Genomic DNA, 26,052 nt, shown 5'->3' on the forward strand with positions numbered 1-26,052 from the left:
TCAGCAGCATGTTCAAATCTTGCCCATGGCTTTCCTATATGCTTTGGTGAGGATACCAAAATTTCAGGACTGAAGAAGTGCCTGGAAATCAGCTGTTAGAAGGAGACTGCTGGAGACTGTGTTATTCACTTTTGCCTATTAGCGGAGTTACTTGCATCTTCCTCTCCTTACCTCCCTCTTCTTAAACAATTTTCTGCTCCAGTTTTGCTGACACCTGATACTAAAGTCCTTCTAGGACACCTCCGCTTATCTCCCAATTCTCACACCACCAACCCTTATGTTTTTGGAGCAGGAACTTGTACTGCTTTCCTTTTTGATTTTTCTGGCAGACCTGAACTTAATTTGGCACTCCTAGATCTAGTTTCCCAAGACAACTTGTGAGCTTTAACAAAGTGGGCTTCTATTTAGCCAAAGATGAGGCAGAAGCTGGAAGGTATCTACAAGCCAGATGCTGTCCAAATCTAGGACAGAATGAAATCATCAGCAACAAAATTTCAGAAGACCCTGAAAGGCTGCTGATAATGAAAGGTTTTGCTGAACATCATAATTTCTTCCTTCAACAGAGCAAGTATGAACTTTCATATTCCAGATCAGGAGTTCATTGCTTGCTTTCTTCCTTTCTTCCACCTAAATGTAGATAAAGAATTGATGAGCTCAGAGGTAGTATCAGATAGCAATGTTGCCAGAGCCAGATAATGCTGAACAAAGGAGGATCAGATGTACAAATGTACAGCTGTACAAAGTCAGATGTTCAAAAGTGATGCTGTTAGAAGATTGCCGTTTCACTGTTTTGTTCAGCTAAAGAAATTGATCTGCTTACGAACACCAGGCAACTTCCAGTACTCAGTGCTGGGGTTCAGCTGTCCCTCACTGACCACTCCAGTAAAAATAACTCCACCTAATCCTCTTGCTGCTTCTCTACCATCCATTTAGAAAGTGGGAGGTCTGGAGATTCAATATGTGCTTGAAGTGAGGCTCCTCAAAGGCAAAAAAGGAATCTAGTATATTCAGCATTTAGAGAATTTCTGCCTTAAAGAAAGCGCAAGACCTGAAGCTGTTTTGATGAAATAATAAGCTTAGGTGCAGTAGAGTAGAAATTCAGCAAGAAAGGAGTAAGAACTATCAGCCAAAATAACCTAACAGGTTCAAAGAGTAATTTGTCATTGTGAAAAGGTGCAGGTGGAATACATTGAGGCTGAGACAAACAGGTTTTATGAACCAGAATACCACATTGATGTAAATATTTTAAAAGGTAAATATACCTATTTAAAATGCATTTAACTGTTTCTGCAGAGGCGAAGCAACTGTAAAAGGAAATTAAGCCTGTATTAGCTGAGTCTGGTAGAGCAATACTGCAATGTTGATAGCATGGCAGAAACAGAAATAACAGATATCAGACAAGGGGTTTGGGGAAAGCAGAAAAAGATGTGTGTGAGGACGCAACACAATAAAGCAGTTACCAGATATACTGCCTAGAAGTAATCTGGGATTATGAACAGTTCATGAAATGTGGAGAAAGGTATTCCCCAAATGAGCATTGTAAAATGGAAGCAGGGAGTAAATCTTACTGTATTCTGTATATTTATTCTTTTTGTAGGATGTTTCAAGACTGAACCCCATCAAGTTAGTTGAGCAATGTAGCAGCTTTTGACAGAAACATATATATAGTCCACAGATAGGTGGCAAGAGAATTTGTACTTTAAATTCAGACAGAGCATTCTTTATTGCAACCTAAGGTTCATCCCATGGTATGAAGCAGCAGGAGGAACTGGAGACACTCTGAATTCAGTCAGCACACAGAGGTCAGGAAAATAAACTATGGAAACTAAAATGGCCAGCCGGCCACCCCATCAGTGTCCTGTTCTTCACATTTAGACAAGATTCTTCAAAGATGATGCTTCTTCTTCACCTATTAGTGCCTCTTTCAGAGAGAAGCTCACCTAGAGCTTATTTTAGATTTGGTAGGTGCAGAGTTTGGGCTGCTGTTCATAATAAATATGATACTGGAGGTACATGTATCACAGGTCTTTACTCAAAACAAGGCAAAAGCTGACCATGCAGAGCTGCCTACTCCTCCCATTACAATAGAAAAATAGAGGTATTTTATGCAGGATTGATGAGATTTCAAAGAACATCATACTCATTTCCAAGTCAGAACACAAATTCAAAGAAGAAAGAAAATGAAAAAACAATACTTACTTATTTCTTGCAAAAGAGCCAAATATGGCGAAATTGGCCAGCCCAGCAGAACAATCTAAGTGGAAAAGAAGGATGCTTGGTGTTACAACCTGTTCTCCATTTAATCACCCAGAATTTGCAAAAACTTGTAACCCATGGTATACTTGGATCACAACATGGCAATTAAGATGAATAACAAACTGCTTGCAGCAGCTGATAGCTAAAGGTTGTTTGGCTGCTGTTCAATTCAAGCTGCTGCCTTTTTATAGTAGCACATTTGTTAAACTTTTTCAAAGTTTTAGGTCTCAGAATAGCACATCATGAAGCCTACATTTTATCACGACTACATTTTATCACCACTACAATTTACCACCACTACATTTTGACCCAACCACACATAAAAGCAAGAAAAACTTTGTTTAAATACTATGGGAGAGGAGACAATGGTCCTCTGAATTAAGGAAATATATATTTTCATTCATGTTTCTAAAACCAATGAAGATTTAAATAAAATGGGTTAGCATTCACAGGCAGGACCAGGCTGCCTGTCTCCTGGCTTTGTTATTTTGTTAATTATTTCAGTAAATTGCCAGTTGCACTTTGCAAAAGTATGATACTAAAATTACTCTTTTTCCTTGCTTTTTCTTGCAGACTAATTGGAAATCTGTTTCAAGGTCACTGCTTCAGGCCCTGTCAGACAATGATACCACCAGCCTTTATGTCATAGAGCATGAGTCAAAGGCTCCCTTGAAGCTAGACATCTTTACAGATGGTAGAGAAGACAGCAATTATGACGCTTGCCAGTCAAAAGAACCAAGGAATAACACAGACATAAGCCTAAGACATGAAGAAATCCCTGAAGACGTGGTTACGAGTGAAGAAGAAGGAATCATTTCCATTACAGTACCACTCTTGGGTGACTACACCAGCATGGAATTCAGCCAGAAAGCCCTGATGAATCTGACAGTGAAGCTGCCTGCAAGAGCTTCTCATCCTCATCTGGAAATGGAACTAAGCCGTAAGCCAGCACAAACTGAGCATAAGGTTTTATTTGCTCCCCAGGACTACCTCAAACAAAGCCAGGTAGTATTTTTGCCATCTGGACCAACTTTGATGGAACAAGTCAATTCAAACTGAAGCGTATTCATAATTTCCCATATGATAAATTAAGTTCCAAAACTCTGATGCATGAATGAAGCCATTAGGACCATATAGGACAGTGAGCTGGTGACAATAGTTAGTCTCAACTTCAATAAGCTTCCTTTGTGAAACAGATTGGTTCTATAATTAGATTAGCTACTTCACCACAGCCATTCTGTGGAAAGTCCTACTGTCTTTACATAGCCAAAACTTTCAGGGAACTGTATGAAAAACTCTTGGTAGGTGCTTAGTCCCAGGGCACTCAGGAAGCCATTTCAAGGCTTCCACTCTAAGCACAGTGTTGTTCTAGTCATCAGGAGAGCTCTCTAGTCACTGTGACCAGTCTAAGACCTGATTGTCAGATCTTGTAAGTTCTTCAGTAAAAATTCCAGCAAAAGTGTCTACCACTCCAAAGAGGCTCTCCCGTTGGTCAAAGCTGGCCAAAAAAAAAGAGTGAAAAGCCTTGAATTTAGGAATAGAAAATGATGCTTATCCATCTATGTAAAGCACTGTTAAGTGTTTTACACCTTTATTGTAGATGAATAGCACTGCATACATGAAGATGATAATAAGTATTATTAGTAATATTGGAGTTTTTACTTGCATTAAATTATGGCTATTTCTTCCTACATTTATCTACACAGACACAGAAATCCCCTCATGTTCTGTTCTGGGATGTAGCTGCAGATTCACTTTCACACTGCATGCAGTGACAATATCTGTTGAACAAGAGCTGAATAGATACTTCAGTTAGTTGTCCCTCCAAAGCTTGCATAGAGGAGAAGTCATTGGAATATAGGGGTAGAAGGGTCTTCCTTGATATGCTGTCTATGTGACTCCATCATGTATCTCCGTGATGCAAGGCGCCTGAACTGGTTTTTCAGCTTACAACAGCTTCTCACTCATGGTCTCTGTAGGCATTAATGGTTTGCAGCTATTGTAGAAGACCCAGTTTATTGTTGTCATTTCTAGTTTATGGAGCATTTTATTAAAATTATTTTGTGGAGAAATTGATCAACTGTACTCTAAGGACCAGAGGCTTTCTAGACAGAAATCTTTTAAATTTCTCTCATTAAAAGTGAAGGACGATTCACATGCAGACAAGTACTTCCATGCATATTAGGCACTTGACTGATTTAGTGAGGGCCCATGACAAAACCTGTTTTATTCATTTTCCTTATTTATATTCACTCTCCCTTTATTTATATCTGTCTATGTCTGTTAGGACTGGTGGGAACCAACCCATATTTCACTGTGGGTTTCGCATTGTTTTTTCTCAGCACTTAAAATGCATTGTTTTGCCACAAAGCAATGTACCTGTTACCACTCACCCTTGTTACCTCTCCTCATAGAAAGAAGGGGTAACAGAAGCACTGCCCAGACCACTGCAAAGGTTTGAGCAGTGTTTTAAATATCTTTCTTCTTTTTTAACTTTATTCAGGTGACTGAATTTAGGAGAACACAAATGATCCTGCTATTAGCGGAGCTGTCGGTACTTGCAATATCCAGTAGAGGGGCTGAAATGAAAAGCTGTTGTGGACAATGAAGTCGTCAAATGATATGCAGTCATTATCAAGTAGTCCTGTGAACAGAGCCTAATTTCCCAAATGTAAGAAATACCCATGCTCCTTACCTATAACATTTCTTTCATTTCTGGTCAGAGCAAGTTATTTTCCTGGTGCAGCTGGTACCATCAGTAACTTACCCCTGTGAACACTGAATTAATTTTTTTCTTACTCTGCACCTACTAAACCAGTGCATATTATTATGTTACATATAAAGTAGGTAAGCAGAATCAAACCAATGGCTTGTGAGCAGTTCCAGTATATGAAGCAGCCTTCATGCATGAAACTGAAAAGACTGGGCTTCTCACCTGGTGGAGTATTGCCTCCCTGGTATTAGCCATTGCCTGACACCTTGGTAAAGGAAATCCATTTATCAGGCCAGGAGAATTTCCCTAGAAGTGCACATGGACCTAGTTCCCTCAAATAGAAGGGATGGATGTGTTCCACTTGCAGTTACAAAGCTCACAGTATATGTAATTCTTAATTGATCTCATTAGAGCAATACCACACACAGTATTTGTATAATGGCTGTAAATTGTACATTTGGGAGAATGAGACATACATGAAAAATCCTGGTATGGAGATTAGATATGAATCATCCCACCATGATATAGCCTTCGAGAGCAAAGAACCTTCTATGTGGAGAGAAATAGAAGAGCACACGTGCTAAACAGTTTTTATCCAGCCAAAACAGAGGCTTTGGTGGAATAATGTACCTACTCAGGAACACAGGACTAGGAGACACATAGTGCTCAGGTCTTCAGATTGGGGCAACTAGGTTTTTGTGGGTTTTTTTTTTTTTGGTTGGTTCTTTTATGGGGATGTTTAGTTCAGTTGGACGGGACCTACAATGATCATCTAGTCCAACTGCTTGACCTCATCAGGCAGTTTAAAAGAAGTGTGTGCGTGTACAGATGTGTAATCACGGCAGAAGCCTACCTCTGCTAATAGATGTGTGAGATACTTCATGTGCTACAGTACTGCTCTAGTGGTTTCAGTAGTGTTCTTAGCTTCAGTATTCTTAGCTTCGGTATATGATACGTTAAGAGTGAAATTGTAAATATTAAGGCTCAGGACCATAAAAGCCAAGGCATTTTTTAATGTATTCTTTTCTTTTCCCAGTCAACATAGCTCTAGATGACCACGGTTAGCATTAGTGAGAATTTAGACATTGTAAAAGCTTAGACACTTAACTGTAGGCCTGGAGGCACAAAAAGCATAGTGATTTATAGCATGGGGTATTATACTGCAGGGATACAGTGCTTTAGAGAGAAAGAAATGTAATATTCAATCTCAAATATGTCCTCTAAAAACATGTACAAAGCAAAGTTAGTACTTAACTATTTTTTTCTGGTATCCAGAGTAGATGTCTTTTCGTGCATACTTCAGTCTAGTATGGACACGTTTCAGAGACAAGATTAACAGCTTACTCAGCCTGGAACAGGAGATTGCAGCAACCACAATATTCCAGAGGTGTTTTTTTCACTGTGTATTAACTACCAAATAGAATAATGATAACTAAAAGATATCTACAAATCCCCTAAAAACCTAAGCCTTTGGGGGGTACTTTGGCAACCTTAAAAGCCACCTTTATGGCACAATGGCACCTGCACTGGAGCAGAGACCTCCTGAAAGCAAAGAGCACAGGGGCATCCCATCAGTCTGAGTCAACCCCAGTTACTGCTACAAAAATTGGAAAATAACAAAGCACTTCATGGAAAGGAGGCTACCTGTGTCATTCTGTGTCAAACCAGTTGGACTTGCCAGTGCCCATACTGCATACACAGATGAGCCATTTGTCTAGGCACAGGCTGTATTGTAGCATGGGTTAGCACCTCATAGCTAAAAAGCAATAGCACACAGTTCCACTGCAGTTCTAATCTGTTAGCTCTGGTTACGCTGGTTGGGACCAATGTCCTGCCAGTGCTACTGCATCATTCTATTCACCCTATTTCAGTGTTCATTCAACCTTGGTCAGAAGACCCTTGGGATTTCTCAAAACATAAATAAGAAAAGTGAAGCTATGGCAGTATACTATATATATACTCTCTCTACATATATATTCACTATGTATAAGGCATATCCCCATTGGACTCATCGATGAGTCTGCAGTTCCAGAAAGGATTATGTGTGTACTCACAAACCCATTATACAACTGATGCCATTTGCTGTAAGATTGTTTCTTACTCTTACATTTCTTTGAGCATCAGGATTTCTCCCCTCTCTTTCCACATGTGTGTATTTGAAGTTGCAAGGTTGCAGTGATTTTAAATCTTGTGTCCATCAAATATTTTATTGGCAAATAATCAATCTATTTTGTCTGCAATACCGTGACTCAGTTTTTGTTCTCCATCTGATGAAAAGGTGTGCTGACCCTAGCACATGAAGAAGCAGCACTAGAGAACCAGTTACAAGTGTGACAGAATACTGCTTTTTCAACTTCTAAGGACAGTTGTGTTTTGATTTTTTGTTTTTGGTTTTGTTTTTTTTTAATACTGGTTGGTTATTGGAAAGCTTCAAGGAACAAAAGGGAGGGTTTGGATGCAGAGAACAAGTTGACTTGACAGAGCTCCAAGCCCTAGGAACAAAATGGAAGAGGTGCTGTTTATTTTTCCTTATACCCTACACTTGCATTGTCTGTCATTCCAGCAGTCCCAGTACGTCTTGGGCCTGGAACCAGCCATGCTGCCTGGGAGGCCCAGTACTGCATACTGGCACCGCAATGCCCTGCCTAATGCTGCATCAGCAGAATCCAGCCTTCCAGTGCCCACCTCTGTTCCACGCGGGGAAAGCTCGCACTGCAGTCATAGACTGAGTAGGGACTACAAAGTTCAGACTGACTTCATTTCATCTTAGTTTAGATTAGACAAAAGCATCTTCCTGCTCCCCAGCTCTTTAAATTACCTCCTCCCCACCCCACCCCCCCACCCCCCCCCAAGAAACAGTTCAAATACATTTCATCAGCTAATTAGCTGCACATAATCAAATGCAAGCCTCCAACACACATCAGCCTCAGTCCCCTGGTGCTGGTCTGAGGCACCAGGCAATGAACCAGGCACGTCCACAAAGTCAAAATGAAGCTGTTTCAGGATCTGACTGAAAAGGCCCTCAAAGCCGCAGGGGGAGCATCTCCTATTTATGTATAAATAGGTACATCACGTTCCAGTGCATTTCAGCAGATTGCTACTGCATCAGGGTACTGAAAATAGCAGTGCTAGGGTACTAAAAATAGTGTTGCTTTGCAGCAGGCTTGCAGCAAAGCCTGGAGCACCCTGTATGTCTAAATACGCAGTCGTTCGAGCAGTCTCCGAGACGTTACTGCTGTACCTCAAGAGGGGGTGCTCTAACGTCGAATTTTGTACTGCCGTGCAGCACAGCGTAACTTCTTGAAGAAGATGCTTTTCCTACACCAACTGTCACACCTGTACTATTTGAAATTCCAGGACAGATTCTGGCTTGAACATTTCAGTTCCTCCCCCGTAATTCCCTCAACCAGCCTTAAGGGGCTTGAACCTTTCTCGAAGATTTCTCTCTCTCAGGACATTCAGCCAGCCTGTGTTTGCAGCAATGAAGGGCAACATTTTCAAAACAAGGTATTGCTACAGCAAATCCCAGACCTCGATTTGCGGAATCTTCGTAAGTGATACACAGAACCCTGTTAGAAAAAGAAGGTTTCTGTCCATGGGCTCAGGGTATTGTGCTGGAGAGGGGAGGGTATATTGCCAACAGCAGCACAGCGATCCAAAAGGAGTAACAGCATGGGCTTTCTGCAAAGCTGCTCTGAAAGGCTGTCGAATCACAGTGGTAAAGCCAAGTTTCTGTGCAAGCCCCAAATCAGCATCCTGCCTCTGTTCCCATCTAACAGCAGGGCCTCCTTGTGAACTGCTTTCCTTCCTCTGTCTGACATTGCCACCAACCCACTCCCAAGCATGCAGTCCTCCTCCACCAGTGCAGCCATTAACCCTTCATGGTTTACACATCCGGTCTTCCACTCAAAGCTGCCTCATTTCGTAGCTCATAGCACACACGTTCACACCTTCATAAGACAAAAAGGAACGGGGAGACGGAATCATACACAGTTCTCACCACTCACCCCCAAACCCAAGACCCCTCCTGTACCCAAACATTGTCACAGCTTCCCATTAGCTAAGCACCAAGCAGCAGCAACAGTTCACATGGCATAAACAGTCACACTGCCACAGCCAGAGATGTCTGATCGCTAATGCTAGGCATTTTACATCTCATGTGTGTGCCTGTAAGTCAGAAAATGAATCAACAGTGGAACCAGCGGGCTTGGACAGTTACTCACCCCTTTATGCTGTTCTAAATTTGGGGAAGGCAAGGGACAGGAATGATGCTTGACTGCTTTTATAAAGCTCTTGAGAACTATGATCTGGAAGGCTGAATGGAATAACAATTTTTGCCTTTATGTTCTTTATAGATCTCTATTTGTCCCTCTCTGTAAAGAGTACAAAGGCAAAAAAGCCTTATAGGCAGAGGATGAGACAGAAGCCATGAAACTTGATGACTTCAAAAGGGATATACTACTCTTCCCAATTGCAGTTATGAGCTACTACTGGAATAGTTACGCATCTGACAGAAGAAAAGAAAGTTCTTAAATAAAAGGAGCAGAATTTCTATGTTTTATTATCATCTACTGAACTACTGCAGTCCTTAGAGCTATAAATTACCCCAGGTAAAAATGATCAAAGGGACTCTGATTTATCAGAATGAACTAACTTATGCAACACTTGGCTATCATTTTTTGCCTCGCCAGAAAAGCACAGTAAATGCCCATTTCTAATACATTCAGTACAGTGCAATGACCCAGGTCTAACAACTTCTTCCATCAAAAGATTCTGAAGTATACTTTAAACTAGTAAGTTCAGCATTGCCACGCTTTGGTTGAACAAAACAAGTATTGTAAGTCTGGTTGTAAAATTAGAAGGGCGAAGAACAGAGTATTTCAGTGACTTACTGTGTGCCCCATCACCTGAGAAATGGCACTACAAAGCCATCTCCAGCCCTCCCAGGCCCACACCATAAGCGTGCAGCGGTCATCTTCCATCCTCTCTGGAGATTATGCAACAGAACAAACATGTCACAGCTCGAAGGGTCTCTGACGGATCACAGGATCTCCTCACTGACACAAATGAAACTTGGACAGATCAAATTACACAGTTAACATCATAAATATACAGTCCATATCTTTCATAGAGGCCGGCCCCTCTTCTCCGCATCCCAATAAACTCTTTAATAACATCTCTACCCAAGATCTCCTCTGGCTAGAGGAGTTTAACTGGGCACACCAAAGCAAACCAGCGTGTTTGCTCCTGGTTAATCGATACCATCTCATAACATCTTTCTATTTATTCTGTAACATAGTTCATTCAGAAATACTGATCATTGTGCTTCATGCTGATCTGTAACGTGGGTTACTATGGTTTACAGCATGGTCAAGCAAGTCTAGTCCTTACCAGATACCCAGTCTTGACAAGACCAGGCAGGGCAACTGCGATGCACCAGAGTTGCGTACTTGTGAGGAAAACGCCAAGCTAGTAGAAAGACAAGTACTTAACAGCTCAGAAGACTTTAATGAAGCTAGTCTTACTGAAATAAGAGGACTCTCCCCTTAAAATTGAACAAAGCAGAGGAGTAGTTTTGGAAAAGTTACCTCAGCACAGTAAGACGCAAATCCGAGGAAAGCAGATGATTATACATGTGTTCAATGTTCACATTTCTTGTGGACCAATGCATTTGCTTTAAACTTCTAAATTAAATAACCTGAATCAACCCCTTAAAATATTACTTCAATAAAAATTAAAAGGTTTTCCTCAGGCTCTATCTGTAGAAAGAAATGTCAGGTTTATGGAGAGAAAAACAGAAGCAGCAGCAGAGTCTTTCCCAGGTCTGATACTGGAGCCGCATGCTTAACAAAAGATGAATACTGGCACTCGTGCCTGCCCATTTTCTTAAAACAAGTAGGCAAAACAAGTCATGTACACAAAGAAGCTTGATTTTGTAAGACTGTCACTTTTTCAGTCAATTTTCAGTCACCTCAAGAAAAAATTTCTTTTTAGTGAGTAATTACTTAAGGAAATTAGGTAGTACATAATATAAACAGGTAATACACCGTTTTTAACCATTGCTAAGACATCTCAATGTATTTCTCAGATCTGTTCCTCCCTGCTTTTGCATTCAGAGGAGCAGCATGGTGAAATGGTTATCCAGACCACAGATGCGTTGGCTAAATCACCTCATCAGCAGAAGTTAAACCAGCTGCAAGTCTCATCACAGACATGACTGCTCTCAAAACTCACAAGATCTCTACTGAGCAAGTTAAAGCCTGTTGAGAAGCACATCTTAACCACTGCTGTTTATTTAGATTATTGCACTTTATACAAAGCAACAGAGAAGCTTAAGCACTGAAACCAGTGATTCTTAATATGAAAATATCCATGGCAATAAATTGATATGTACTGTTAATGTCAGAAGCTCTGCATGAACTCCTGATCCTACTTCTAAAAAAAAAAAAAAAAAGAATCTTGACATACACTTCTATACAGCCACCTTTCATTAACTCATTAACTTACTGTTCAAAAGTGACAAGCTGTCCCTGGTGGACCGGTGGAACTATGGTAGTTTTCTCTGGAGGAGAAAATCCCCTGCTCGGCCAGGGGATTCAGAAGCCTCTTCTGTAACTAAGCAGGGATGATGCATTCAATCACCTAACCCCTCACCACCTTTCTTGTAATATCCTTGTCAGCATCAGTCCAACAGACTTAGGTTACAAAGCACTTGACTCTCTGGGGCAGATATAGCCCCCAAAAAAAAAAGATAGAATTGCTTCACAGCCATTTGCTCCATCTCACCCAAATTTAGTGGAAGTGAGTTTATGACACCATTAAAACTTTGGGACATTGTTTATTTACAAAAATAACAACAACATAGTAACAGCATTTGACATTTCTTCACCTTTACCATTTCATAGTTGCTTCATTCATGCAAAAATATACTCTGCCAACATGGAACAAGTTTGGTTATCTGTTTATTGAACTTAGAGGATCCTACTTCATTACCAGAAATATTGCACTTAGAGAAGGGAAACAGCATTTCAGCTGCTGCAGCAGTACCGAGGCTCCGCAGTACCTCTGAATCCGGGCTGCGACAGCGCTGCATATCACAAATTAATCACAGCTCCTGCACCAGCGGGAGAAATACCGGAAAGGATCTACTGATGGACGACGTGATCTGTGCGTGTCAAATGACTCTCTTGATGTTTCCAGAGCAGATCACGCATTCCTTTGACTAATTTATTATGAAAATTATGTATTTATGAAGTAGCAATTTCTCAGCAGCCCATGATTTACTCATCGGTGCAGGAGTACTTTGCACTAAGGCAGGCTTTACTGAGTAGAGCAACAACTTCCAAGAAATCTACTTAACTGGCAGCCTCATTAATGACATCAAGGACTGAATGAAAGGAAGACAAAATGATTCTCTTAACATTGCTGCTAAGTCTTTCAGGTCAAAAAAAGACACATGTAACCTTTTCAATGGGAGAATAATAATTTCATTAACAAGATTAGTACTTAACACACTTTGTACATCAAAAAATATCTTGTGTCAAATTTGGCACTAGGTTAACATAAAAAAATTACAAATAATAATGAATAAAAAAACCCGAATAATGAATAAAAAAATAACAAATAACGAATAAAAAAAAATTACTTTTAGAAAGTGTAAACTGAAACTTTCCAGAATGCATAAACAGCGAAAACCTCATTTTTGCTTTCCATGTTCCCCTGTCTTAAGCTTAGCAAGCATCAAACTGTCCTGACAATTTTAAAAATAAATATTTTTTTGCCCTCTTGGAGAGTAGGAGTTCACCGTTTCAGAAAACACTGTGAAGTTCACAGCTAGATCCTCAGCTGCACTGTCTCCTTAAGCACTACAGAAGCGAAGCATTAGAGCTGTGTCCCCTCAAACTAGGGGGACAGCAGCTGCCTCCACGTTTTGGCAGGCAAGTTTATTGAGCTGTTTTATCTTGAAGAGTACAGAAGAAATCCCCATACTAACATGCCCAGGTCCTACAATAGGACCTACCTATACAAGAAGCATTCGTGAATTTGAAATAAAAAACACTGCATGCAGACACCTTTTAAAAGTTTAAAATTAAACACAATTGAAAGTGTGTTTCTCTTACATTAAAAAAAAAATTCCCTTTTTAGAGTGCTTTTAGTTTTCCATATTATTTTAATTACACTTTTAAACATATAAAAATAAACCTAAGGTACAGGCTGAAAACCTTTTTCTGTTTACCTACTGGTAAACAAAATTAAGTTTTAGATTCTCATTAGGTAATAACACAACAGTATCTGCAAGTTTCAACTGTCTGCACTCCAATCTCTGGCAAGAAAACTGCATCTCTCTGAGCTATGCGCCCTTCAGATTGCCACTGTTTCAGCCATTTACGGATCTCAGCATTTGTGTCAACAAGCGCAATTCTCGCTTTTGAAATTATGGCAACACCAAAGGCAACAATCGATTGCTACAAAACAAAAGGGACGACCAAGTGGCAGGCAGGACCCATAATATGCCCCAGTTTGCAAGTCATTGTTTGGAAGTCACATCTTTAGAATTGTTTTACCATTATAATGCAATTTTCACTACTGGTATTTACAAAATTCAAGATTTTTTTCTGTTTTCTTTTTTTCCCCTCTAAGTGAATGGCTAGCAAAATTAAAATACTTGAGCTCTAACCTCGTTTCATTACAAACTAACAAAGGGACAGAGACGCAGAGGTGCTTCAGACCCAAAAGCAGGAGATACGCCCATCACTGTGGCATTACTCCTTGCAACTCATACACGAGTGAAAAAAACAACACAGCAATGAGGACAGGTATGAAGTGTACAGTAACTTGTACCATACAAAGCAGCCTTTACTTAGTATCTCTTCCTCCGACCGAAAGAAAATCACAGCAATCTCTGAATCTAGTAACTACCACAAAACACCAGTACAAGCTAAGGGCAACACAGAGAAGCTACCACATAACAAACAGATTTGCAGATTCAAAGTCATTTCAGGTACTGCCTTAGACCCGCCTGGGCCAGAGAACACTAGCAAGCAATGCAGAGCACACTGCAGGCCGCAGAACTCACCTTCCCTGCGGCAGAGCAAACACGCTCAAGAGGCCACAGCTCATTTCGGAATCCAAGCTGTGCATACGCCGCTGCTGTTAGCCAGCTAACATAAAGCTGGTTCAGATGGATCTGTCTGAAACTGCCATCAAAAAAAGTTAGTGGGTGACTGATGCGTAGGCAGAACTCCCATCTCACCCATTTCTCAGGTTTCTTCAGGTTTTTCTAGTTTCCAGCTGAAGGGCTTTTTCCCCCTCTTAGTCCTAATTCTGAAATATGAAAACCAGTATTCTTCACATACTGTACTGCCATAGGTGTTTGCAAGCAAAATCCCATCCCTCACACCTCCGTAAACCTATCGACGCTGATGAATTCATCTAAATCACAGCCACCCCTGTTTTGAGCTTGGAGTCCCATTTTGTCCACCTGCAGCTGTCTTGGGCTACCTTCTTCTTTCAAAACCCAGACAGCAATCCTCTCTGTCATCCAGAAACACCGCCGTGAAGTGACTGTGGTCACTAATGGAAGCTTACGCATACGTGCTGTACGCGGCCTTAGCCAAACGGCACGGCATCATCACTTTTCTGAGCAATCACAAATCCCGACGTTTTCAAAACAAAAAGGCTGACTCACAGGAAATTACATGTGAAACGACACAGTTCTCATGAACCACAGGGTTCTCCAATTCATAAAGGGCAAGCCCAAACCACCTGACACGGCAGCGCAGCATGCGAACTCGTTAACGGTGACGGCAATGCTCTTCCAGTGGAAGATGGGCACATTTAACGTGGATGCACACCGCCCTGCCGGAGCGAGCGGGACCTCCCATTACTGCACTGCCGGTTTGGAAATGAGCCACCCTCCACAGAGACAGGCATTTTACAGAATAAAGGCTCTCTAGCAGTGGCTTCTTAGGAAGTGGGGAACTGTAAAACACCAAGTACACACAGACAGCACTTAATTACCTCACAGACCCGCACGGTATCTACAAAGCAAAACCAGGAAACGCAGCATTTGTAAGGAAGCGTGACGCGAGGTGGGGAAGAGGTGTGTGTGTTTGGCAGTTGGTTGATTGGGGAGGTGTTTTGCTTTCTTTTTTAAAAAAACCTTCTTGTAAGGGAACCACTAATTCACAGACGATACAACAGCGTGCTGCGTATGGACTCGCACATGCGGCGAGTTAGCTCGTAAGGCTGCCATCCCCCGCTATGAATTGCCAAAGGCATGCTTCTTGGCTAACTACGTAATCCTTCATGTATTCTGTAACTGATACGTAATAGAGCTATGCAGTATCAGGGTAACAAAACTCAAGAAATCAAACTAGGATCGGCTGAAACATGGCAAGCTGCAAGAATTCCAATTCCTCCCACAGGAGAAACTTAGCTTTTCAAAGGTATTATGAATAATACGTGTATGTTTTCACTGGTATCCACATTCCACATCAAAGAAGCTGCACTGATCAGACCAGATAAACTAAAAATATTCCTTTAATAAGTATGTACCAGCAGAAACTTCCCTCTAAAATACTTAATTTTATTAGTGAAATGGTACCAAAGATAACAAGTATACAAACAATCTCTTTGCTCTATGCTACTTACACATCATAAATAAGACAGCTGTTGTTGCAAGACACAATCCTTCACAGTCTTCCTGTAAGCATACAGACTTGTCATTCATTTATCAGAATAAGCTGTTTACCAGCCAACAGCATGTGGCTTGAACATCACGAAAATGACTGTCTATACTTTACATGGTAAAGCATTTTCTATAGTCTTAAATGTACACAGTGGCAAGAACATTAAATCCTATCGAAAATGAAGAGTGATTAAGCAGCTTCACAATCAAACTGGGTTTCATTACCTTAGGAATTGGGCAAATTTTTCATTCCCAGTAATATGCCTTTTCCCCACCCACCCCTCCCCCAGAAGAATTAACTATGCAAAGGAAAAAAAAAAAATTCAAAGCAAATAGCTAATGTGCTATTAATTTTTTTTTTTAACTGAAAGAAATTACTCTTCCCATGAGGTAAGGCAATTAAGTAATTTGATTGTATTAAGTTGTATTAAAAATAATCTACTAGATTTTAGGTATAAATAAATTTTAAAGGTACGACTCTTAAGAAATCTCATGTAACCGATTAAATTAGTTCAGAGAACACAAGCCAGTTTTTACCTTGAGAAAAATATCTCCACATATAACTCCTGTGTAAATTAGAACTTTTTTCCCTCAAATTATTTATCCCCTCTTCTTTGCATACAATTCCTTTCATATCACCCAACAGGTATCAGAGAAGATGACGGAGAGGTAATGATTAAGGCCATTCAAACGTAGATTAAATGTCTAAAGGGCTGTCTTTGATGCAGGTGATCAGAAAATGCTTTGTATTCAGCTACTACTTTTGTACAGTGGTGGTCCCCAAATTGCATCTTTGCTTTCATCTATAAATCTCTTCTAAAAACAAAAAGTAAAAATGGAGCTTTAGTATTTTAACAAGTGAATCAAACAACCGCTCTGACAAATCACTTGCATTCTTGTCTACAGTATGGTGGTGGCAAAATAGCAATAGAGATCATGTAAGATTTAGCTGAACATGAGTAATAGCACACGTACATTTCCAGAAAATACCACATTTTAAGAAGGCACTAAAGCTTCTGCTTGTGCTCCCATATTTTTTTTAACAAATAAGAAAAATTTATTTTCATAATGGCACCTGTACTATTTGCAGCTGAACAGACACACTGCAGTACGGCTCAAAGCAAAGCTGTAAGTTCTGATAACATCATACAGATGTGCTCACTTCCAGAAGGACGAAAGAAAACAACAAAAAACAAACAACCCCAAAATAACCCTCTAAGCTAACCTATTGTCTATAACATGGCAATGTTTCTTTCAGGAGCAGAAAAGTAGCATGCATTGTTCAAATACTTGAAAAGAAATATTAATTTTAGGGATATTAGTAAGAAATTCTTTTAAATAATAAAACCCAAGAATCTCAAGCAGTGAGCAAATGAAAAACATACTAGTCAGTGGGTATTTAACATAAGAACCGTAAAACTGCATTTATGTTTAAAGACCCTTTCCCTATGTTGTCATTTACAACAAAAGAAAGTGTGTATATTTATGCACCATTTCCAAGCACATCAAACAGTACACATTGAAATTTTTGTCAATTTTTTAACCCACAAGGTAAAACAATACAAAATTCATCAACAAGCAGTATTTTAAACAACCTTCAATGCATATCTTCAGCTTTTTTTGGGTAGTACAGGTTTACATCTTTCAGTTCCTATTTATTTGTAACAGCTTATGGCAAAACTTAACATAAATCATTTTACAAATAAGTACAGCCATCATGGAAATGTGTGGATTTTCAGAGATGAATAGTTCTGATGGCATCTGCCTTTTCATGGTGTAACTACTGGTCCGTGCTCTCTTGCTTTACAGCAAGAAGACAACAAAGCTATCACAAGAATTGGAAGAGCTACTTAGTACTATCAACACATTCAGGTTGATTGCTTTGACATTTTCTTCCTCATTCTGGGAAATAAAAAGCTTTGGATTTCATTCCTTAGTTGAATCAAGAGGTCCGTTCTTTGCTTTAAACCTCCTCCATTTTAATTGAGAGGTTTTCTTCATTTGGTTGACAGTTCCCATTCTGTTGTAGCTTGATTTCATCTGTCCTTTGTGTGTCTCTGTTGTCTACTTCCTTGTCAGTTTCTGAGTTCTGATCCTCTTTAGCGTGATCTTTGTCCTACCAAAGATAAAGTTATTTTACAAAAAAATCATAGTCTTAGCATTACAGGGTATGACTTCCAACCAACTCTTGATATTTTTATTGTCTCAATTTTTACATGCCTATCTTGTCTCAGCGATTTTTAGAATATAAGTGTCAGCTTATTTTCCTTTTTTTTTAAATAAAAAAAGCTTTCTTTTCAACTGGCTCAAATTAGGCACTCGTAAATGACCTGTCATCCAAAAAATCACTGCCATAAAGTGATCTGTCTTTACCATCAATATCCAGAAAAACCAGAACAAGCAGCATCATGGAACCTATGAGAAACAGCTCCAGAAGTTAAGATTTCACCATATTTTCTAAATAAAATAGGATTAAATTTTTTCTTTCATATTTTTTGTCAGGTATCTGATGCATTTTAAGAGAGTTCTTGAGTAAGATAATTACTTAAGCTTGTGGACAGAGTCACCTAAACCAGATGGTTTGTAACAGCTGAATAATTCTGAGTACACAAATTACTCTTCAAAGGTATGCTGCTTTTCAAATTCTAAGATTAAACAATTTGAAGATGTTTCTTTTCTTAATAACATCACCTTCTATCTATTTTGCAGGGGAAAATCCCATACCACTCTTCCCCAACTCTTCAACTTTACTCCTGCAGAGTCCAATACACAGACCAGGACCAAAGCAACCAGGGAGAGGCTGCACTGCAGAATGGAAGTTTATTAAAAAAGTAATCTTTTCAGCTTGACAGCCAAGCTGTCCCTGAATGCTGCTCCTCAGTTACACCGTCTGCTTCCTGCCTGCTCATACAGGTAGGCAGCCAGCCAAGTCCTAACATACGGCACAGAACAGGAAAGAGAAACCAAAGCACAGTGTTTCCATAACCTATTCACACAAACTCCCGTAAATCCAGTAAAGTTCAAACATGGAGATTTATCAAACTGGCCCACTAACACCAACTGTAGGTCTCCAACTGGCAAAAGCTAAACCCAAACAGTAACAATTTGGTAAGGAAAACAGGAGAAAAAGAAGGGAGGGGGGAAAAGAAGTGAAAAGAAGGGAGGGAATTTCAATAATGGCTCCAACAGCACAACTTCACTCTGCTTATCATTTGCTCACACAGCTTACCTTCAAAGGAGCGGTGCTTCTGTCAGATTTCTCCTTTCCCTCTTTTTCTTTACTACTTTTTTTTTTTGATGTGGAGCGTTCTCTTTCTCTTCTTTCATTATTTGTATCTCTTTCTCTTTTTTTTTCTTTCTTGTTTCTGTTTAAGAAAATTTTTACTCAAATCAGAATTTAATCCAACACCAGCAACCTTCACATCATTTAACTGCAAACTAAGCTCTCACCTGCAGGCTGTCCAGAAAAACCCAAAACATAACAAAAACCCCTTCATAATGACAAGGGGATTTTTTGACTTAAGAGACCTAAGGAATGCATGTGTTCAGTACGCATGGTATTTGCAAAGAGAAAACCAAATCAATCTCTATCGGATGAAGGGCTTTTATTGGTTTGAAGCAAATCTGCATTGCTGACAGATTTGAAACTCTCCAGCTGAAAGCATACCAAAGCTCAAATCCATCAAGGTTTTTGTTTTGTTTGTTTTAAATTAAAAGTGAATCATACTGACCAACTGAAATCACATGAGATTATTAGCGCAAAGGCAGTAAAACAATGAAAATACTATAAATTCTTCCTCCTTTACTGCTCATTAACTTTTATGTTTACATCAAACTGACCTTCTTGGAGAAGGAGTTCGTGAAGACTTCCTTTTTGTTGTTTTGGATGTTTTAGGAGACTTGGACGGACTTCTGCTCTTCCTTTTACGCCTTTCTCTACAGGACAAAGAAATTGAAGATCATCAAAGAATAAAAATAATAAACTCAGGAACGGGATAAAAACAGAATGGTCTTAAAGTGATCTGACAGAAGAACTAAGTAGATATCCTTGAAATCAACACTGTATCACCAACAATATATGAACTGTACAAAGCAAAAAAAAACCCCAACTTCCTATGTTTCAGTTTGGTGAGAAAGGGGAGGCTGGAAGTGGGAAAAAAAAGATTGTGCCCTTTCAGATTTTAGTTTTTTGTTTATCCTCACAGGCTTGTACTTACACCTGATAACAGTGGAAACACACTGAATTCACTAATCCTGTATTAAGCAGGAGTTTCGTCTGTCAGGAGAAGAATCCAATTGAATGAAGAGTCACATTAAGACAAAAGGCATAACTTGAGCAATACGAACCTCATAACATTACAACCTGAAGATCATTGTAATTTCAATTCAGCCTGACTGAAATTTAATTCCTAAATACACGAGCTACCATTCCTATTGGTTTAGAAGCAAACAGTGCAAAAATGAAGCGCAAGCCGTTATCAAAATCAGAATAAATAAGTTAGTATCTGTTGTTTTCCTAGCAGTTCTTGCTCAGCAAACAGAATGTTTTAATTCTGTAACACACTGAAGAGCTCGTAGTATTTTACAAAACAGCTGTTTTACATAGATATATGGAATGTGCTGAAGTTGCTATTATGGAGTCTGACTTTGAATAGACCACCACATTGCAGATGACACCAAACTGGGTGGCAGTGTTGATCTGCTTGAGGGGAGGAGGGCTCTGCAGAGGGACCTGGACAGGCTGGATCGATGGGCCAAAGCAAACTGCATGAGGTTCAATACGGCCAAGTGCCGGGTCCTGCACTTGGGTCACAACAACGCCATGCAGTGCTACAGGCTCGGGGAAGAGTGGCTGGAAAGCTCCATGGCAGAAAAAGACCTGGGGGTGTTGGTTGACAGCTGGCTGAATATGAGCCAGCAGTGTGCCCAGGTGGCCAAGACAGCCAACAGCACCCTGGCTTCAGTTTTGGGCCCCTCACTGCAAGAAAGATGTTGCATTGCTGGAACATGTCCAGAGGAGGGCAGCAAAGCTGGTGAGGGCTCTGGAGCACAAGTCTGATGAGGAACGGCTGAGGGAACTGGGGTTATTTAGTCTGGAGAAGAGGAGGCTGAGGGGAGACCTGATCGCCCTCTACAGCTGCCTGACAGGAGGCTGTAGGGAGGTGGGGGTCGGCCTCTTCTATCTGGTAACAGGCAATAGGACGAGGGGGAATGGTCTGAAGTTGCGCCAGAGCAGGTTTAGGCTAGACATTAGGAAAAACTTCTTCACAGTAAGGGTTGTCAGGCTCTGGAATGGGCTGCCCAGGGAAGTGGCTGAGTCCCTATTCCTGGAGGTATTTAAAAGCCGGGCAGACGAGGTGCTTAGGGACATGGTTTAGAGGTGGGATGGCAGGGTTAGGTTAAAGGTTGGACTTGATGATGTTAAAGGTCTTTTCCAACCTAGACGATTCTATGATTAAACAACTGGTCACAAACATACTGAGGCAGGTGTTAAAATAAAGCAAAAACTGGTCCAGTAAAGCTTCATTCAATATAAACAGAGAACCTATCTCTGCCAAAGTAAGATTATTTTTTCCTATCACCTCTTCACAGAGGAAAAATGGGCAGGAAGAACCATCAAAGAAAAACAGGTAAGTTAAAAATTAATGCAGAGGGCACTTCAAGATAAGGCACAAAGGCTATACTTAACGCGTACCAGCTTTTGCAATTCACACCATTAGGTGTGAATATATATCTTCAATATTTAGAAAGGACAAGAAATCAGCAGTTATTAGATAAATTACAAAAAGATATATTAAGATACACCTAGTATCACAACCGGGATTGATACTCTGACAATACCATCTACTGTGACCTCCTGAAGCTGCACAGAACAAAATTTCATAACTATTTTGTTCGGGTAAGCTCTTAAGTTTGATTCAATCTTTGGTAAACAAAAATGTGAAGCAGCTTCAAAATCATGGAGAAAATAACACGATCACTGATGAGCTGTTCACTAGTTAACACATCTCATTTTGAACACCTTCACATTTATCGTCACCTTTTTTCAAATGTGGACACTGGAAATTGATATATTATTCTGACAGTGCTCCCACCTGGGCTACATTGAGTATATCTCCATTTTATTTTGCTTTCCAGCATACATATCTGTGAGTAACCAAGTGCCTTAGTAATTGCGTTCAAACTAGAAACTGTTTATTCACGAGATCTTCAGTTTCTGCTTCTCATATTTCATTTGTCTATACAAAGATTTTTGTGCACCTGTTTTTTTAATGCTCTTAAGCAATGCTAAAACAGCAAAATTTAAGAAAAAAACAAGTCTGAATACTTAGTGATCCTGTGTCTCAATCATATACAGAACTACCACACCTATCTCCTCTTCCTCTAGTCTGTGTCTCTTCCTTCAGCTAGGAACCACAAATAGCCATCTGATTTCTAGTACTTGCATGCTGTCTGACAGTAAAGCAAGGTCAATTGCCACCTAGTTCTTAGAAGGTCCTGTATGTCCTATTCCACCTTCACCTCCAAACAGACAATTTGTCCAGTACTTTACACTCATCAGGCAGAGGAGCAGCTGTCCCAACTCAGTGCCACACTGTAAATCCAGGCAGCTGAAATGCCGGTTTGTTGGATCATCTTCTCCAGAAAGGTTTGTAACCATTTCAACTAGGCAGCATCAGTTGCCAAGTAAACAGATACCCCTAAATGCAAGCTAACTGGGACCTATTCACAATTACTTTTCAGAGAGTAACATAATTACTGAGGTTGGAAGAGCCCTCTGGAGACCACCTAGTCCAACCTCTCCCTTCCCCACCTTAAAACAGTGTCAACTAGAGCGGGTTACTCAGGACCACATCCAGTCAGGTTTTTAGTATCTCCACGGATGGAGACTCCATAATCTCTCAGGGTAACTGGTTCCAGTTTGCCAGAAAAAACAGAATTTAAACATTAGAAAAAAGTGTTTATTTCCTGTACATCAGTATGTGCCTACTGCCTCTTATCCTGTCACTGGCCCCCACTGAGAATTCTGGCCCTGCCTTCTTCACACTCTCCCCATCAGGGATTCATACACATTGGTAAAATGCCCCCTTCAGCCTTCTCTTCTCCAGGCTAAATAATCCCAGCTCCATCAAGTCCCTCCTTGTATGACAGATGCTCCAAGCCCTTTGTCAGTTTCACAGCCTTTCACTGGACTCACTCCAGTATGTCTGTGTGTCTCTTGTAATGGGAGCCCAGAACTGGACACAGGATTCCAGATGTGGCCTCATCAGTGCTGAGGAGAGGGAAAGAATCACCTTCCCTGACCTGCTCACAATGCTGCCTATTGCAGCTCAGCATACTGCTGGCCACCTTGGCTGCAAGGACACTCAGGTCCTTTTCTGCCAGTCAGCCTTCCAGCCAGTCAGCCCCCATGCTGTACTGGTGCAACGGAGTTATTCCTGTCCAGGTGCAGGACTTGGCCTTTCTCTTTGTTCAACTCCATGAGTTGCCTGTCAGCCCATTTTTCCTGTCTGTCAAGGTTTCTCTGAAAGGCAGCGCAATCCTCTGGTGTACCACCCTATCGCCCCAGTTTGTTATTGTCTGCAAACTTGCTGAGGGTGCACTCTGTCCCACTGCCTAGGCCACTGATGAAGGCGTTCAATGGTGTTGGCACCAGTATTGATACTCAAATGATAATGCTGTATCTGAAGAAAGAATTGTAAATCCACATAAAACCCTATTTTTTTCATCTTCCATCTTCAAAGAACATTGTCCTTTTTTAGTAACATCTGTATAAAAAAAATTAACTTTGTATCAAAGTAGGGTTTTGTAGCGTGAGTCTACTAGAAGAGATACACTAATTTTCACCAGAATTCTTTGCCCAAGTACATGGCATTTGAGCCTTCCAGGGCACTTTCTTAAATAGCAAGATTCTAAAAGGGGAACATAATTGTAGCAAACTAGAGTATGAATTTTTGGTAACATCCAGATAACACTTGCTATTTGAAATTAGGAACTGGGTCTTCCACCAAAGTTCTTATATAAACTACACAGTGTCAGTATTTTAAATCGTTTTTCTGCATTTATCTAATTTGACACTCCTGAGGCCTACAGACAGAAAATGTTATGTTTTCAAAGCTGGCAGAACTACCTCTCCTCTGTGTAGGTCTTCAACCCATGAAATAATTTTAAAAAGGCAATAAAATGGGAAGCTGTATATGCTTAATGAAGCCACAGTGTTTTGCTCAGCTAGATGGCTGAGCTTGTTCGTAAGATCTACGGACCAACACCGTACAGTAAGTAAGTAACCAAGGAACTATGAAACAGTGACTCAAACTTTCATCAGGAGAAAGATAATGTGTGATGTCGCTTTATCAGAACTTTTGGATAGCTCCAACACAGAGAAATGTCACAAGAATCACCCTCTTACTGTCCTGAAGGATTATACTATATGGTCATGTGAAAGGCAAGCATGAGCAGCCCCACAAGAAACTATGTTCTACCAGGCATCATACAGAGCTCTTTGTAACTTTGTAGGAAAATCTACAAAACAGAAATAATACAAATTTAATTAGGAAGACACGTGTTGATATTGATACATAAAAACTAGGATGGTGCCTCACTGAACTGACAAGTCAAAAAAAGCACAAAAAAATTCTAAACAAACCTGCTGGAGCTACGAGATCTTCTTGAAGAGCTATAGCTTCTTGGGGGTGTTCTGGATCTTTTCTCTTTCTTCTTTTTATCATCTTTCTCTTTTTCTCTATCTCGCTCCTTCTCTTTATCCCCATCCTTTTCTTTTTCCTTGTCTCTGTCCTTCTCTTTGTCCCCTCCTTTGTCCTTATCTCCCTCCTTGTCCTTAATCTTCTCTCTGTCCTTCTCTCCTTCCTTCTCAGTATCTTCTTTTTCCTTGTTCTGCTCTACCTCTTCCCTGTCTTTTTCCTTCTCCTTATCTTTCTCCTTTTCCCTGTCCTTGTCTCTGTCCCTATCTTTGTCCTTATCCTTGTCCCTGTCCCTGTCCTTGTCTTTGTCTCTGACTCTTTCTCGATCTTTGTTTCGCTCTTTATCTCTCTCCCTGTTTCTCTCTTTATCTCGTTCTCTGTCCCTGTCTTTGTCTCGGTCTCGGTCCCTCTCCTTCTCCTTGTCTCGGTCTCTCTCTTTCTCCTTTTCTTTGGCTTTTTCTTTTTCCTTGACCTTTTCTTTGTCTCTTTTCTTGTCCCTGTGAAAAGCCAAACACAAATCCATTAATTCATCTTTGAACTTTCCAATTAAAATTACAACTAACTCTTTAGCATACACTAATTGCTCAAGATAAAGTACATGTCTCTGTTGAAAATCAGTAATTATTCAATATTTTAATTTTCCACCCCTGTTCACCATGAGGGAAATGTTATATAGCTATGAAAAAATTGGAAACCAAATTGCAGAAGGGGAGGCCAAAATAAAGTCAAACTGTGATCTTCAGAGAGATGTTACTACACTTTGAGAGATTATGTCTCTTCACCTCACAGTCATGTTACTATACTTACATAAATTTTCTACATTTTGTTAGTGGTGAGACAAACTTTGCAATCCATAAATCTACTCTTTACTAAAAATGTGTCCACATAAAATGGACTGCAATTAACCGCCCCCACATGAATAATGACAGATGACTGGCAGAAGTCTATTCTACAGTGTTCTCTCACACAGATATCCTGGAACTGCTTGGAAGCCCAACAACAATCCACAGAAATAAAAAAAAAAAAAAGGGATAAAATTTCACTAAACAAATTCCCTCGAAAAGGCAAATTTAAGGTCAAAACTCAATTAAGACAACTCAATGATCTGTAATGTCATTAGGAATTTGATAATTACTGAAAAATTATTAGTACAGTAAAAACAGAAGAAAGGATAACAGAACAAGTCAGCTTCTTTGGAACAGGCAGAATGATACATGTTCATAAAAAGAACAACAGTGAAGAAAATTCCAACTGATGTTCTAGTCATTAAGCCAAAAAAAAATTGATTATATCACAGCTTTGGCTGGAAGATGACATTTTGGTATAGGATTATTTGGAAGTGCAAGACTCCATCTTTACTTTATGGCAGAGAGACACAGGACTCCTTGACCTGCCTCTAGGACCTATGAAAATGAACAATTGTTCATAGAGAGAAACAGGATAAAGCACAAGAGGGGAAGTTGATTAGCAGACCTTTACATGCCCAAGAGAACCAGACTGACAGAAGCTGCCATGTCTATTATATTGGTACCTATTCCAGGATTTTTAAAGATTCTTAAAGAGACCCCTTCATGCATGAAAGGTCCTAACACAGCCCCCACCTTTCTTCAGTGGAAGAAGTGTTTGGCTGTATCTTCTTTTCAACTGCTAATAAACAGTAGGCTGTTGTATGCTCTGTGACCTGACAACTT

General features: G+C 40.1%; 2 protein-coding genes across 2 annotated transcripts in view; one reads left to right on the forward strand and one right to left on the reverse strand.

Moving 5' to 3' along the window:
• Nucleotides 1–5,664, forward strand: part of LOC118453092 (interleukin-6 receptor subunit beta-like) — a 23,963-nt gene extending 18,299 nt beyond the window's left edge. Inside the window, exon 12 of the mRNA XM_035902278.1 lies at nucleotides 2,830–5,664. Within this exon, the coding sequence (XP_035758171.1) occupies nucleotides 2,830–3,315 (486 nt within the window). The 3' untranslated portion in view covers nucleotides 3,316–5,664. The remainder of the gene's footprint in view (nucleotides 1–2,829) is intronic.
• A 10,302-nt stretch (nucleotides 5,665–15,966) lies between these two features.
• Nucleotides 15,967–26,052, reverse strand: part of SREK1 (splicing regulatory glutamic acid and lysine rich protein 1) — a 31,892-nt gene continuing 21,806 nt past the window's right edge. Inside the window, exons 10-13 of the mRNA XM_009646873.2 lie at nucleotides 24,307–24,858; nucleotides 19,500–19,595; nucleotides 18,889–19,024; nucleotides 15,967–17,775 (exon numbers count right to left, since the gene is read on the reverse strand). Of these exons, the coding sequence (XP_009645168.2) occupies nucleotides 17,623–17,775; nucleotides 18,889–19,024; nucleotides 19,500–19,595; nucleotides 24,307–24,858 (937 nt within the window). The 3' untranslated portion in view covers nucleotides 15,967–17,622. The remainder of the gene's footprint in view (nucleotides 17,776–18,888; nucleotides 19,025–19,499; nucleotides 19,596–24,306; nucleotides 24,859–26,052) is intronic.

The sequence above is a fragment of the Egretta garzetta genome, unplaced genomic scaffold (genome assembly GCF_000687185.1).
Source record: "Egretta garzetta isolate BGI_Z169 unplaced genomic scaffold, ASM68718v1 scaffold439, whole genome shotgun sequence".
NCBI lineage: Eukaryota > Metazoa > Chordata > Aves > Pelecaniformes > Ardeidae > Egretta > Egretta garzetta.